Here is a 17,617-nt window from a genome sequence, read left to right on the forward strand (position 1 = left end):
CCCATGAACTAGCTTTTTTTTTTTTCTTTTTTTAATCCTCCTCAGATAATTCTAATATGCATTCAGAATTGAGAGACATTAACTGTTGGTAATTAAATGAGAAACCCAAATCTGTGCCATTTGGGAATTTTGTTTATATATTATGAAAAGTTGCAGTCTAAGCTTTCTTGTAATTTTTGTAAAGAAAATTGTAGAAATAAATACAGAAATACTATGTGCACTTTACAGAGTGACAGCAAATTTTAGAGATCTAAGTCTAAGTGGTTTATAGGCTGTAATAAACAAGACATTTGGTGAATAGGAAAGAAACAAGGAGAATATGCTGAATGCAAAATACTCAGAGCCCAAGAAAAGGATAGAAGGAAATAAAGAAAAGTAGATCAAGAATACATAGGGAAGAAACTGAAGTGGAAACGTGAGGGGGAAAAAGAGCAACAGGGAGACAGGAAGGAGAAAAGATGCACAACTTAAAATGTTAGTCAATTTTTTTATTAATTTTTGTAACTTTCCACTACTCTACCTGATGCCATATCTAGGTTTTTGACCAATATTAAAGTAGCTATCCAATACACTCTTCTTCACTAATTTCCATTCCATGAAAAAATTTAGAGATGAATTATCATAATTAATGTGTGTTCTTTACATTTGTTTTTCAGATAGATTATTTTTACATGATAGAAAGTTACCTTTAAATGGCATTTCAAAGATAGAAACAAAGACAACAATTAAATACAAAAACAAAAGCAAAACCTTTATTCTTTTGGCTTGATTGTAATGTGGTTTACCGTTCTTTATGGTAATAGCATTTTCCTGCATGCATTTCACCAACACACTACAAGTCAATAGCTTTAGTATAAAGAATCTACATTTATTGTTGCTTGTGAAACACAAAGTATTTTGCGGTAACTGGTAATATAACTTCACTACCTGGTTTTGTGGGAGGGAAAAAAACGCTGGGTTCCCATATTATATCTGATACAGTTCTAGTGCCATATGGGTCAATAAGATCTATCTGTGTAAACAAACATTGGAAAAGACTGATGATTACTGAATAAAAAGACTAGGTGGAAACACTGGATTCGAGCAATGCCAAGAATATCAGCTGATTTTTTTCTTTAAGCCTCTTTCAATGATAAGGCATTACTATTGAAAGCAAATAAACATTGAACTCAGTTTGAGATTTGTTTCACATTGAAATGTGTGCAAGTTTACAGTACTAATAAAAAAGCAGAAACCTACACTGCATCCTAGTCCTTGCTTCTTATTTTGTGAAGTGCTTCAATTCAAAAGTGCTAGGAACAGAAACTAACAATAGTGACTGTGACATCCACCTGAAGATACTTTTAATTTCTCGTTTTATGTACAAAAGGTTGAAAAATAAAATAAAATGAACTTTTTACAGTATTTATATTTTCTTAGAAAACTCTAACCGTATATTTTAAACAGATTTAAGCAGCTTGCAGAGTATGTGTACAGTCGGGCTTTTCATCATGGAGTGTTCAATTAAGGTTGGAAGCATAAAAAGCAAGAAGCTCTTCCTTGTTTGCTGCAACCTATTGCTTAGTGACATGAAGAATGAGGTCTTGGTAGAACAATTTGCTTCACTTTACCACTGACATATGGCTTCCCATATTAGACTTCTGAACAGTGGAAGGAATAAGATACAGCAGCATAGGCAAGATAAACATGCAGCAGTGACAGCTTCAAACTATAATGGAACCAATCACATCATATTACCTGTTGAAAGCTTGCAAACTATACTTATTGTGGTACATATTTGATGCAATAAGTAGTGTGCTTAAATCATCAGTTTTGTTTGCTCAAACATGCACCACTGGGTAAAATTACTATTTACAAAGCAGACTTTTATTTTTTAAATTGACATATACTATGCCAATCTTACCAAGAGCAGAAGATGGCTAAACAATACTGCAAGATAAAGCAGAATCAACTTTATAAAGTGGTGGTGGGGATGTTTTTTGGTCAATTCAGGTTTCTTAGAAAGGACTGATAGAATATTTTTATTTTATGCCAAAGGACACTTATCAAAAATGTTATAGTCATGCTGCTGGGACTGTGAATGACAATGTAATGGTATGTGTATATCTCTGCGTGTGCATGTGTGTGTATACATATATATGTATATACACGCACATATACATATATACATATATACATGTACATTTAATGGATTATGTAAAAATAAAACAACTCTTTAATGCTTGTGATTCTATGGAACATTTACAGGCACATTAAAATTCTTCTGGATGAGACACCTTAAAAATATGAATAGCTATTTAAGCACCTCAAAAATCTAAAAACATCCTGAAACAAGAAGTAAACTCTTTCCTTTTGTGATGTGTTTTTTTTTCATGTGTGAATGAGAATTGCAGCATGCCTCCATTTAAAATATATCCAGTTATACAATACAATAGAGAAATGTAGAATTCCCTCCCTTTAATCCCTCTCCCCAAACACAAACCCATGTACAAAAATAGTCACATAGAATAGTAAACAACTTGTGAATTTAAAAGAAAAGTGATAAATTCACAGCACACATTTTGTAAAAATATGGCAGATGTGGCAGTTAAAACATAAACAGTGGTGACAATTACTATTATCAAGTGTCACATGTTGAATTTACATAAAAATTTAACTTCCCTCCCCCCTTTAAATGGGTTCCTATGGTCTGAGTAGCCATTATGCCTCTGCTCTTCAGCAGTGTCAGCTGGTTGTGAAAATAGAAACCTCCTGTGGATACTGTTTCTCCAGTTTATTGAGTTCCAGTTTGCTGACCAGAGGTCTCTGTCTTGTTATAGGCACTGACCTTAAGTATACTTTTGTAAAAACAGTCAGTTTGGCATAGACGTCCTGTGGGAGTCCTGTTGACACAAATACATCACCATCACAGGCTGTAAACAATTGATCACAAAATGGAATATTCTTTGTTTCTTTTTACTTTTTACTTTCCCTGATATCTTTCCCTTTGTCTTCCTTTTCTGATTTGTCTTTTTCAAATTTTTCTTTTTCCGGTTTGGTCACGCTATCATACGAGGGTGGAGAAGTGGTGGAAGGCGTCATATCGGTTTTCTCCGGAGTTGAATTTTCATTCAGTTTATCAATGAGTGTATCTTCTTTAATAGGTGTTCCATCACATTCTTTGCCTTTGTCTTTCTTGTATATACTTGATACCTTTTTAACTTTTTGCTTCAAGAGGTAGCGTCTGTAAGCCCTCTGTATAATAATAGCAGACACTTCCTCTTGTTTGCGTTTCAATGTGGTTGTAATGGGCTCATAAGAGACTTTGGAGGGGTTTGATGCCATGAATCGCTCTTCCATCTGTATTCGAAGGGCATCCATCTCTCCACTCTCACCCAAAACACGCTTTGTAAAAGCAAATAAGATGTCAAGGCAGTGGATCCGGTCACCACTGACCATAGGCAGATCCATAGCAATGAGCTGGACTTTGTTGGGTTTTGCTATGAGAAGAGGAGGATCCAGGGCATCTGCAAAATCAGAGAGTTTAGAGAACTCTATAAACTGGGTCGCATCAGGATCAAACTTCTCCCAAACCTCATAGAACATCTCAAAGTCATCCTCACTCAGGGGCTCTGCACTTTCTTCAGTAGCAACACTGAAGTTCTCCAGGATGACTGCGATATACATGTTCACCACAACCAGGAAGGATATGATGATGTAACTGACAAAAAAGAAAATCCCAACAGATGGGTTCCCACAGTCTCCCTTAACAGAGCTTCCAGGGTGATCTTTTTCAGGGTCACAGTCTGGAGGTCCACTGTTAAGAATAGGGGCTAGCAATCCATCCCAGCCAGCAGAGGTTGTAATTTGGAACAGGCAGATCATGCTGTTACCAAAGGTCTCAAAGTTGAACATGTCATCAATTCCAACTTCCCTCTTAACATAGGCAAAGTTGGACATTCCAAAGATGGCGTAGATGAACATGACCAGGAAGAGCAGGAGGCCGATGTTAAACAACGCAGGAAGGGACATCATCAAAGCAAAGAGCAGCGTGCGGATCCCCTTTGCTCCTTTGATCAGACGTAGGATTCGGCCAATCCGGGCAAGACGGATCACTCGGAACAGGGTAGGGGACACAAAGTACTTTTCTATTAGTTCAGCTAGAAACATTCCTGTAGAAAATCAACAAATAACAAAAATAGTGTTATACTTAATAGCAGCAAATGAAAGTTTACATAATTATTTTAGTTTTACAAAATGTGAACAGGACAGTTAAGTACAGGTATATAGAAAAATAACCTGCAATATTTGTCTAGCAAAATGAAACTGTTTGGTGTTATAACACTGACACATTTATATTAAATGAAGAAAGTAAGGGCCATTTTTCCTAGTTCAAGAAAAGCACCTATCAAAAATATGACTCAACCCCTGAAGGTCTAAAGACATCATGAAGCATATAGCAGTCAAGTACAGACATGGATTTATGTATCCAAAATGCAAGTTCTAGTATTTGCATAAGAATTAAAGGCATATGATTTTGGATCAGAAATATGAGAGTTCTTATCTTTCTGAGATGGTTGTGATCCTATTTTATTTGGGAGTAGGCAGTGTGATGTACAGAAGAAAACATACGCTATGGAGACAGACATACTTGGGACAGAATCCTGGCTTTTGTTTTTATGCATCAGTAAATGGTGATAATATCAACTTTTTCTTGTTGTTAAACTGAACATTTACTGAGTCTTTTCTTCATGCTAGGTACAGTGCGAAGTGCATATATATACATAATCTGCTTTAATCCTCACAACAACATTTTACCAAAAAATTCCTTGCAAAACCAATGATTGGAGAGCTGAGGTAACTTTCTTAGGTCATAGAGCAGGTAAGTAGCATAAATAAAGAAACTCCAGATCAGATCTCCAATCTTACCTCTTAATGCTACCTCATAGCACTCATGTGAGGATCAAATGCAATGGAACATTGTTACACTGTTCTATTCTACTAAAGAAAGTAGTTTAAATAGAGTGCTCCACAATATTTCCCTCCATGTGAATGTTCTCTTTCCCCAAATAGGCAGAAACCTTCTCTTAAATCTTCTTATATTTACTTCCATCACCTCATTTAATAACTTATACATAAACATTTAATATATAAATATATTTTTTAATAAGCCTTTTGCACTCCTAACACTTAATGTATGTATCCTAACGTTAATGTATCTTGCTGATAACAAATCTGTTTTAGATTTTCAAACAAAATGTCTGCTTCCAAAAAGAAATATTGCAAAACACAGAAAACTGTCTGCACCCAAAGATAACATGAAACTTTTATGCATGATTGTATATATAACTGCATATATACATTATTCCAGTTATTTAAGAGGTCATAGTTATGAATTATCTGACTAATTCAAATGATTTATGTATATATGTGTGTGGGTTGATTGTTTATTCAAGGTGGTAACTGTCAATTCCACAGGAGTATAATCAGGCAGAAGAGTATTCTGTCAATGTTGAAGTTATCATCTTCAGAGATGAGAATGAATGAGATTAGATAAAAATATTAAATTAGAGTAATTAAAAGCTGAAATATAAATTCCTTTTATTTCATTCATCATTTCATGCACAGCATGCAATTAGAGAAACGGCAAACTAAAGAAAATGGACTATTAGATTTTTATTTGGAAGTCTGGGATGAACAAGAAAGATTAGTGAAAAACACCTGTAAACTTTTAAAACACACATTTTTACTACTATATTCCTTAATTGAATAAAAGCACCTTTTCTTACCTACAATAGAGAGAATGACCACCACAAAATCAAAAATATTCCATCCAATAGTGAAATAGTAGTAACGAAGAGAGATCAGTTTCAGCACACACTCTCCAGTGAACAGAACAATGAACACCAGATTAATCCAGTACAGAATGTTTGTCATTTCTTGACTCTGGTCATCGGTTTCCACCATCATGGTGACCATGTTAAGGCAGATGAGGATCATGATGCTGATATCAAAGACTTGTTTGGTTACAAAATCAAAGACCATTCCTTGGAATTTGTTCTGGAACAAATCATATGTAAAAGTCCCCTTAGAAACTTTAAAAAATATGTAATTCAATTCATCTGATTTTAACAAAACAACATAAAAATGTAGCTTTTATAAAAATATACTTTTAATCTTCACAACAACATTTTACGGAAAAATTCTTTGCAAAACCAGTGATTAGAGAGCTGTGGTAACTTGCCTTAAGTCACAAAGCAGGTAAGTTGTGTAAATAGGGAAGCTCAAGGTCAGATCTCAAATCTTATCTCTTAATGCTACCTCTTAGCACTTATGTGAGGCTCAAATGCAATGGAACATTGTTACAATGTTCAATTTTATTAAATAAAGTAGTATATTTTATTTTTGTTTTATACTTGGAAGAAAATTGTGTAGGTTGTATATCCAACTCTATTCAAGTGTATTTGTTTTATTTATACTAACAATGATACCAGGTTTTATAAACTCACCTATTATGTTCTCAGTGAACAGAACACCATCATGTTATGACAGACAGTAAATATTTGTCATATAATAATTTTTTTATCCCATATGTTGAAAGGGCATTAATTTTACTTTAAATAACAAATAAATAAATACTTCTCTAGGTTTTTCTCTCTGTTTTTAAATTTTTGGTCTGGTCTCTGAATTTATATTATCTCACTAAAGTTACAGCATCATAAATTTCATTTTAAAGTTCAACTAAAATATTTTTAAAATTATAATTCAAGAAAAAAGGCATCAGTAGAAAAATTGGTGAAATCTGTATTTTATTTAATGGTATTATACCCAGGTTAATTTCTTAGTTGTGATAACTGATCTATGGTTGTGTAAGAAGTTAAAATAAGAGGACACTGTGTGTAGATTCATTATGCATTATGGGTAACTCTTCTGTAAGAATAAAATTGTCTTTGCAAAAGTCACAATGGAAATATTCAACCTTGCTCCGGTCTATTTGGACCTTATTTCCAAGTACTAACTGCCCTATGTCTTGCTTATGAAATTAAGTCCCCAACTTGTAAACCGGTTCTGATCACTGGTTTCTGTTTTGTTCCATTTTGCACGTGTCTGCTTTGTTTCTCAGGTAGTCTAGGGCTCTGGTCTTCACTTACATCTGTTGGGCTGCCTTTCTCTACCTTCTCAATTAGGATGACTAATACTCTGCTGCCTATACACTTAATGGCTTGCTTCCCCAGAGCCTGACACTTTTACTGGCCTGGATCCTACATCCTAGTGTTCTGTCCTCTCTCTGTAGGGAGGCTTCTCTCTCTCATGAATTCTAACTTAGTTTTGAGACTTAAGCACTTAGTGCTCTCAATTTTTTGGCCTGACTGAGTACTATCTGTTGCATTAACTAGACTCTATACTGTTCAATATTTAAACTCAAAATGCTTAGCATAATACATAGTACACTGTGGGAGGTGCACAGCAACATACTCAAGCTTATGTACCAGGCAATTGAGGTCAAAGCATGGAAAAATACTGAGGCACTGTGTGTATGTTATTTGTGCATGGGAATGAAACTCCTTGATCCTGAAAACAGGACAGGGAGTGGGGTGTGTGGTATAAAGAACGATGAAAACAGCTTCCTGAGAATGCAGTTGAAGTGTTGTGCAAAGTTACAAGTTCCTCAGCCAACCACCTCAAATGGTGACCTAGTAGATGTTTGTAGTTTATACAAGCCCTTTCAAAAAATACTTAGCAAACAGATGCTAAAGCAAACTCTTCTCAGAAGACCTAATCCCAGCCCCGCTCAGCCAAAGTTGTCTAAGTACTTCATTCTCTGTGTTCACTGCAAGCTATAAGCTCTGCAGTACATATTGTTAATAAAGGAATAAATGGATTTTACCAGTTACTTCCTAAGTTGCCAAATTGTCACTGAATATTCTAGCTGAATGTGTTGAACTTTTTCCAAGCAGCCCTACTGCTATGCAGGTAAATCCATGTCATTTGATGTAAATACAATCACATGCCTTCATTGATTTATCTCCTCCTATATCTTGGTGAAGTACGCAAGGCCTTATTCTGAGAACTTTTGTTATTTTCTCTATTCTTTTTTTTTTTTTTTTTTTTTTTTTTTTTTTGAGATGGGAGTTCTTGCTCTGTCACCAGGCTGGAGTGCAGTGGCGCAATCTCGGCTCACTGCAACCTCCGCCTCCTGGGTTCAAGCGATTCTTCCACCTCAGCCTCCCGAGTAGCTGGGATCACAGGCGCATGCCACCATTCCCAGCTAATTTTTGTATTTTTAGTAGAGACAGGGTTTCACCGTCTTGGCCAGAATGGTCTCGGTCTCTTGACCTCGTGATCTACCCACCTCAGCCTCCGAAAGTGCTGGGATTACAGGCGTGAGCCACCACGCCCGACCTATTCTAATTACTTTTAAAAAATGAATCTGTGCTTCAGAGCGCAACTAAATTTTGTTGACAACTCTAAAATCCTTATCTTAGTCTGGACATTTCGTAGGCTTTACCACTGTATTTCCCAGTGCCTGTATATGACTTCAATTTATGATAGTGGAACCAACAGTTTCACAAAACATCAATGGTTTATGTTTTAGATTATCTGTTATCAACATATCTTCTATTTTAGATTCTCTGTTATCTACACATCCTTCCTCTTTTCCTATGTTCCACAGCTGCCTCATCCCAATTGAGTCTTCTTATTGGCTAACTTCCTCCTGGAGTAGTTCCAGCCCTTTTGGCCTGACACAGATTATGGACTCATCTTATATGTAAAGGTTTATCTTTTTGTCCATGTTCCAGGGTGACTTTGCCTCTAACATCGTTCCACACCAGTGTCTAGGTTAAACTCTGTAAAGTCTTTCTTTTCATATTACTAGGCGGTTCTGTTAACTATGTTGCATTTGTATTGCTTAATTAGAACAAATTTCCTCAGACTCGTATGGTAACCTTGACTCATTTAACTCAGAAAACCAGTGTCTACTACTCACTAAGTCAAATGCATCACTATTCTCCACTGATATATTTATCTATATGGCTTTGTGGTATATGTTTTCTCATATGGTAAATGTTGTCTGCTTTTCTCTCTATTCATTCAAATTGTATTAGTTCCCAAAGACTAGGTTCAAATTGTATGCCCTTTATGTTTGACCCAATATAGTTATCCACTTTCTTTGAGTTATTGGCTGACTTACCAACTGAACACTTAATTATGGTCAGTTTCATATTGTCACCAATGAATTCATAAAATCAAGATTTCTGAGGAACATTGAAGTGTTTTATACCATGTGTACCTTGGGGAAGATGCTCTGAGACTTAATACCTGAGCCAGTCCTTCAGGAGTGATAGAAAAACTTAGGGATTCTCCTGATAGCTATTCCCTTCAGCAGCCAAACTGAACGAACAGTATCACTGCTAAATATATAACTAGAAGAGCCATAAAAAGTCCAACAAAGAATGACATCATCTCATTTAAGGGTGGGATAGTCGGGGAAAAGATGAAGTTTGCCTTTTGTTGCTGTTGTTGTTTAACCAGAAATAAGCAAAACCTGTAACTGGTTTCATTAATGATTCCATTCTATCTGCAGAGTTGGACAAAAAATGAGGCCAATCTGTGATGTACCAATTATTCCAATCTGTCTCCAGTGTACTCTGAGAACATTTAACATTTCCACATTATGTATGTACATATGTATTTTCTTCTATATGTTATTAGAAGCTTCTTAACGACATCAGCTTGTCTGATACTACTGGCACCTAAGTATAGTAAATTTTATTTCTATATATTTTATATGTTTGCATATAAAATATGTTGTGTATTACATAGTTTATACATATTATATATATAATACATATATTCAAACTATTTAGGCTAGCTAGTCACATTGTTAAGGTGGAAAACTGCGTTACAAATCCAAAAAATAACTAGTTTCTAGCAATTCTGGCTGTGAAAGGGTTAGGTAACATAGCTTTAACTGGCAATGAAAGTATGCTATTCTTACAGCAGGTCGAGGTATGGGTTTTTGTGGTTTCTTTGAACCCAGTTTTTTCATTGCATTGTAGTATTTCTTCTGTTCTTCTGTCATAAAAATGTCTTGACCTCCAAAGTAAAGAAATGAAAGCAAAACTTGTTAAAATTGTGTTCTTTGCTGGCTATAAAATCCACCTTAGTAATAGTGCAAAAATTGACTCCCACATTTTATTCTATTGTTGCTAATATCTGTATTTATGGAGATGCCTTTATTCAATATATAAATTATACCATATTCATTATATTTCTATACTAAAAACATCAAAAATATGCTATCTAATTTATTGCTTAAAAGCTTATCGATTATCAAATGTCTCAAAATAATTTCTGAATTTTATATTCTTTTTGTGGTGATTGCATTTCGGAGGCTAAAGGAAACAGTATGACATATTTAGTTCGTATTTCAGAGTAAAGGTGAAGTTTTAATATACTTATCTTCTTTTTCTGTTGGTTGAAGTTATCTATGATGACACCAATGAAAAGATTCAAGGTAAAAAATGAACCAAAAATAATAAAGATGACAAAATAAAGATACATGTACAAGTTGTCTTCATACTTGGGTTGTAATTCTACCTAAAAAATATGAAGAATTGTAACCATTATATCTAACACTTGCTGCAAAAAAAGAACATCAGTGAGTTTTCAATTATCTAAGCATGTTTTAGTCTCAGGAATGACGAGAAACCAAACATTAAACAGATTTTATGAACCTTCAAATCTCACATGCTTATTGAAGAGTCCTGCAAGGCTATTCATTACCTGGGAAAATGAAACGACTCATAGAGAAGTCTGAATGATTATAAACAATGTCATTCAATAAATGCCTAGATCATGAATGCACTTTGCTTTGTAAGCAAAGTTCCCAACACAGCATGCAAATTAAAGACTTCCTCTTCTTACAAAAGAGATGTCAGGGTCACATTATTCTATGTCAAAACTTTTAAGATTTACTTTCTCTGCCTCAGTTTTCTCATCTGTGAAATGAAAATAATAGAACCTAAACCTTGTAGTGTGGTCATGAAGATTAATCATATTAACATATAAATGTGCTTAGAACAGTGGCTGGCCAGTAGTTATTTCTAAGTGTAAGGGTTTGATATAATACATTTCTTTAGATAGGCAAGAACCATTGTAGTATGTCTGCATGTAGGTATATACGTTGATCTTCCCTTTCTGAAAATGAATCTATTGCTTTATCCTATTCAGCAGGCACCGTTTCTGTAACAATGCTACTCTCTCTTGTCTAGCCCACTTTTGATTAGAAATATGTGTGACATTTAAAATTTTGAGAAAAAGAAAAGAAAAAAAAACCAAAATGTCAAAAAGCTGCCTTTAAAATTTTGAGAAAAACAAAAAAGAAAAAAGAAATATGTCTGATAGTAGATTTGAGCTTTAGCTGTAAGCTCTAGTTCAGGTCTTATAGGACATTATTCTAATCAACTCAGTTAACCAGTCACTGATGATAATAGATGAAGGTTATAACCCACCGTGTTATGAAATCAATTTAGAGGGTTATGAGCAGCATAATTTTTTTCTAATGAAATAGAGCAAAAAATATCAGAAATATTATAAAACTACGTATTCTTTGATGAGATTTTATTTATATATGTGAGTTTAGTGAACAGTGATGTACAATTATAGTTTTAAAACTTTTAAAAGACTACACATACAGGAATTGCATAACACATACATGCAAAATATAATACATTTTATAAGTGAAATCCATGACCCAGTTCATTGGTAGGACTTCAGAAACCCTTGGTGTATCTTTCTCAAACATAACCCCATCATCCCTGCTAGAGGTAACCATTATCCTGACTTTTATGGTAATTATGTCCCTGCTTTTTCTTTCGAGTTAACACCTCAGTGTGCATTCTTGAACAATAAGCTTAGTTTTGTCAATTTTTAACTTTATATAAATACAATTATAGTATGTGTCTAGTTTCTTCAACTCAGTGTTATATTTTTAAAGCTCATCCAAGTGGTTGCATATGGCTGTATTCATTCATTTCCATTACTATGTAGTATTCAATTATTTGCCTATTTCTACTATTTTTGAGTTGCTCCCAGTTTTTTGCTAGTGCAAAAAAATGTTATATTCATTTTTGTACATAGATTATCCTAAACATGTGCATAAGTTTCTTTAGGATACATTGTCCAAAATGGAATTGCAAGATTAAAAACATCTTTAACTTTTTCAAATAATGTGTTCATACCCAGCTGTTTTTAAGGGATTATTTATCTAATTTTTTTCCTACCAGCATTGTATCAGCATTCTTACTGCTGTTTACCCTTGGCAAAACTTGACATTGTCAGATTTTTTAGTACTGCCAATCTGGTAGGTGTGTAGATACTGTCTCATTTTGGCTTAAATTTGCATTTATCTGATGCAATTTACTAATTAAAGTAAAAGCCAACAATTTTTCATAAATGTAGTGCCCAATTGGATTTCATCTTTTGTAATGTCCAGGAGTTTTGTAGCAGAAAAGCTCTGCTAAGGTATTAAAGAAGAAACTGAAAATATTTCATGTCATATAAGCTATTGATAAGGAAGATGGAGAGAGCTTTGAATTAATTAATCAAAAAGGTGAGAAACTACTGTGGAAAGTGGGTACGAGCCATTATTTGTGGTCCAGGTTCAACTATTTTAGCACTTAACGCATTAAGTTTCTTTGCTTCAGTGGTAAAATAGAGTTAATATCACCTATACAATAGGGTTGTTATTTAGGACTAAATGGGATAATGTGAGAAAGTCCTTGGCATAGTGAGTAGTGGTAAACAACACATTGTTATTATATTTAGAAAAAACTCATAACTTGAATTCCTGATACCACTTACAGAGATAAAATGCAGGGCTTTTCACACTTTCTTGCTCCCTCTCTGTTTTTATGAAGTGGAAAAAAAAGACACCTCAGGAATTCTTCACTCAGAAAGCTAGCTGCTGGTGCTAGGAAAATAGCATTTTGAACTTTATTATCATGCTTTAGTGAACCAGAAATCAATCTCTTTTTTCCAAAATGTGACTTCATTCCTCATTAGTGAGAAATGAATGAAAATTGTAGGAAAAAATTCAAAGTACTGGTGTGTATAAGGTAGATTAGGAAAGTCCCTCCCTTCTACCACTTAGTCTCACTTTCCCAAGAGAAACACTAAGTTGTTTGTTTATTTTTGTCCCATTATTAGTTACATTCTTCCTATCATAAAGAAGATCAAAAGCTGGAGGATATCTATTACAGATGAAAAATATTGCCTGTGCGAACTTCTAACGCACAAATGGCCAGGACTATCAAAGCCAAAAGTAAAATGTCTGATTTTGAAAATAAATCCAATAAAGTTTTGTGTCAGGTGCCTTGCTAAATACTAGAAAAGGCATCTTAAAAGTTGCGCAGTGATTAGAGAAAATCATCCTGTAATAATTATGAAAGAAATAATATGATTAAACATTTTATTTTTATAATGCAGATGTTTTATAAATTAAGCACATAATTTTATTTTATTGACAATATCACTAAATTACAATACTGTAGAAATATATATTTGATAAAATTAAAAAATTTCCCTCTAACTAGACTTACATTTCGTGAGTCAACAGCTGCATACATAATATCCATCCATCCCTTAAATGTGGCCTGTAAGAAAAGTCATATCATTTTCTTTTTTCCCAAAATTATGATTTTAGAAAATCAATTGAATAGGAATAATTGATCAAGGTTCTACTTGATCTATATTCAAATATAGGCATATAAATAAGCTTGAAATTAATATTTACTTTTTGGGCAATGTTTTATGATATGCATTGAAAATACTTCAACTTTATTACATCTTTATATGCATATTTAATATTTATAATTAAATAATGATCTACTGTAACAATATGCTATTATAAAAACACTATCAGCAATCTTTGACTATGATGTGGTTATATAAGAATGTATCATGAAATTTGAAGAAAGGATTTCTTGTATATAGTATCAGCATGAGACAAGTTCAAAAGTGTGCTGCATTATTTACCTTAACGGCTTTCTTTTCTACTTATTCTTTTCCAAATGATTATTACCAATCACCAATCATGACAGCTTAATTCTTGAAGATCTTAATATTGTTGAACATACTGTTTTGACGTGATTACTCTATAAGAGGCAGCAGTTTCCTAATCTGAAAGCAATATATTCAACTGCATTTACTTTGTTAAATATTTGCTTTCTGCTGCATGGACATAGTGATCTTGAAAACAAAAGTCTTACACATTTTGTTTTTTTAGTTTCTTAGTGCCGCAGACTCTGCCCCTTTCCTAACTATTTTTATAGTATTGAGGATCATGTAGGCGGATTGTGTCCAGGAGCTAGTGGATATGAAATACTGCAGTCAGTTGAACAGCTGAATGAATTATTATGAATGCACAGCAGACACAATAGCCTTAATTGGAAGGTTTTCATTTGCAAGAGAGCAATTTTTCTATCCGAAAGTGTCTCTCTCTCTTTCTCTGCCTCCACACACACACACACCTTTTCAACCTCGCTTGGGGCCAGCACTTCTTTCCTCAGAGTAGGAAAGGAGGAAAATGAGTGCCAAGATAAAACTCCCAGTAACAAAGGACTTTGTGCTATGCTGCCAAATGAATAGTTGGAGAGACAATAAAGTATGTAGAGCCATCATGTTTGCAACATGGTACAGAAAAGATAGCTCATGGTGAGGAAGACTCTGGGTAGATGGGCCTAAGGAAGTATTTGCAAACACTGAGGAAGAATAATTTCATTATTGTATAATATTGTATCATTTTATATAGTTTTACTGAATCTATACAGAGTTCCTAAAAAGTATATGCATTTGTGTTTTAATTGCTTTTCAAAAACGTATTCATTTTTAATTGACAAATTAAAAATTATTATATTTATGTTGTACAAAATGATGTTTTCAAATACATGCATATTGTGGAATGGCTAACTCAAGCTAAGCAACATATATATCACTTGACATACTTATTTTTTGTGATGAGAAAACAATATCTACTCTCTCAGATATTTTCAAGTATATAATACATCATTATTAACTATAGTCACCATGTTGTATAATAGCTCTACACAATGTATTCCTCCTGAGGAACTGAATTTTGTATCCTTTGACCAACATCTCCCATCATTCCCCACCCCCAGCCCCTGGTGATTGCCATTCTGCTTTCTGCTTCTATGAGTTTGAGCTTTTTAGATTTCATATATAAGTGACATCATGTGCTATTTGTCTTTCTGTGCCTGGCTTATTTCACTTAATATAATGTCCTCCAGGTGAATCCATTTTGTATAAAAGAACAAGATCCCCTTCTTCTTTTAAGGCTAAATAGTATTTCATTGTGTATGTCTATAGGTGTGTAGACATACATCCAATAAATTTTAAAATGGTTTTACCAATCATCAATCATGAGGGCTTATTCTTGAAAATCTTTTTAATATTGTTGAACACACTATTTTGAGGCAATTACCCTATAAAAAGAAGCAGTTTCCTAATCTGAAAACAAATACATTCAAGTACATTTACTTTTTGAAATACTTTTTCTGTTGTGTGGACATAGTAATCTTGAAAACAAAAGTCTTGCAAATTCTCTCAGTTTCTTAGTGCAGTTTCTTAGGCTCTTCCTCTTCCCTGACTACTTCTATATATACACAAACATATAGACATACACTTTATATGTGTATGTCTAGATATAGATATACACACATATAGTGTATGTCTAGATATAGATATACACACATATAGTGTATGTCTGTATGTGTGTGTATATAGAACTATGTAAGCATTATATATATATACAAATATATATACACACACACACAATTTTCTTTATCCATTTATCTGTTGATGGACAATTAGTTTTTTTTTTCCATATTTTGGCTACTGCAAATACTGCTGCAGTGAGCATGAGAGTGCAGACATCTCTTTGACATGCTGATTTCATTTCTTTTGGATATATAACCCATAATGGGAATGCTAGATCATACGGTAGTTCTATTTTTAGTTTTTGGAGGAACCTCCATACTGTTATCCATAAAGGCTCTGCAAATTTATATTCCTGCCAACAACGTACAAGGGTTCCCTTTTCTTCATGTTCTTGCCAACATGTTTTGTCATTTACCTGTTTGATCATAGTCATTCTAACAGGTGTAAGGTAGATACCTCATTACAAGGAAGAAGAACTTTAGACTCATTTTAATTACACATCACGGAAAATAATAAAGTGGTTACTTACGACTTGAAGTAGAGACAGATATCCAAGTCCCACGTTATCAAAGTTTACTTTCACGTTTTTCCACCTGGCAGTTTGATTGCTTTCAATGAGAGCTTTGCACTCACTGTAGTTGTTGACCACGCTTACATCAAACATCTCTCCAGTGGTGTAGTTAATACAATGGTAAAACTTGCCAGCAAAGAGATTCACTCCCATTATACTGAATATAAGCCAAAAGATCAGACAAACCAGAAGTACATTCATGATAGATGGAATGGCTCCTAAAAGAGCATTTACAACAACCTGGCACAGAATGAGAAGGAACAATAAATGAAAAGCCAACAACAAATATTTGCTTATTTTTAAACATTATTTAAAAAACAGCCAAATGAGAAAAAATACATCTTTCAAAGTTGAATATTGGTTAGAAACTAGACTCTGGTAGCCCCAAATAAGAATTTTAAAATTATAATTCAGAAGAGTGTAAAACAAATTTTATACTGGAGAATGTTTTCTTGAGAGGTAATAATATACATATAGCAAATTACCTCAAAGGATGGAACTAACAGTAAATGCCAAAAACAACTAAGAGTATAAATAGTGACATGAATACAGAAGTGAACATCACTTTAAAAAATCATACAAACCATACAATTTGCTATCCAAAATTTGACAGTAAAAGAGAACACTTGGGGATCGAATTCCACAAAGAAAATATAAAAAGTATTCTGGTACTGAAAGTTTGATACCTTTGTTTATTAAGCCTTCTACTGCAAAAACGCATTTCAAATTGGTAAAATAAAAAGAATTTAACAGCTAATAACTCTTTTCTATGTAAACATGCATATACAGGCACACACATCTACACACACCATTCATCTCTTGTTGTGTTTGTAAAATGCAGATGAGGTCTAAGTAACTGCTTGCAAATATCACAAAAAGTATCATTTTCTAAAAATCCCCTTTGAACCAGCTAAAACCACTGAGACAGGGCATCATCATTTTTTTAGGTGGTGAGGGTATGTGGTCTCAGGTTTTGTGCCTCAGGAAATGACAAATGTCAGCACAAACTCCTCTGTTCTTTTGTACCACTCTTCTAAATGAGCGTTAGATTTCCAATTGACCTACTTTTTAGCCATCTCAGCCTGTGTTTAAGAACTAAAAGGCCTGATTCAGACATCAAAAGACTCAAAGTGTAACCTAATGGAGCAGTGAAAAAATGATGAGCAATGATTTGGTAGGTTTAAACTACAGCAAGTAGGATTTCCTGCACATTTATAAATGGAGTGAACATAAATAATCCTGATTCAAATCAGCAACATAACTATAGAGATTTTCCACCGAGTGAAAATCTAGCTAATTAGAAACAGTCCTTCTGGCATGATACAC

At 33.9% G+C, this 17,617-nt stretch overlaps 1 protein-coding gene across 5 annotated transcripts in view; it reads right to left on the bottom strand.

Moving 5' to 3' along the window:
• Window positions 1-473: 473 nt before the first annotated feature.
• Window positions 474-17,617, bottom strand: part of SCN2A (sodium voltage-gated channel alpha subunit 2) — a 147,184-nt gene continuing 130,040 nt past the window's right edge. For all 5 annotated transcript variants that reach the window (XM_012440617.3, XM_064382655.1, XM_012440619.3 and 2 more), the window contains 6 exons: window positions 16,250-16,531; window positions 13,584-13,637; window positions 10,444-10,581; window positions 9,980-10,084; window positions 5,769-6,039; window positions 474-4,151 (listed from right to left, as the gene is read on the bottom strand). In XM_012440617.3, the coding sequence (XP_012296040.1) occupies window positions 2,956-4,151; window positions 5,769-6,039; window positions 9,980-10,084; window positions 10,444-10,581; window positions 13,584-13,637; window positions 16,250-16,531 (2,046 nt within the window). In that variant the 3' untranslated portion in view covers window positions 474-2,955. The remainder of the gene's footprint in view (window positions 4,152-5,768; window positions 6,040-9,979; window positions 10,085-10,443; window positions 10,582-13,583; window positions 13,638-16,249; window positions 16,532-17,617) is intronic.

The sequence above is a fragment of the Aotus nancymaae genome, unplaced genomic scaffold (assembly GCF_030222135.1).
Source record: "Aotus nancymaae isolate 86718 unplaced genomic scaffold, 86718_ANA_hifiasm-v0.15.2.pri h1tg000029l, whole genome shotgun sequence".
Lineage (NCBI taxonomy): Eukaryota > Metazoa > Chordata > Mammalia > Primates > Aotidae > Aotus > Aotus nancymaae.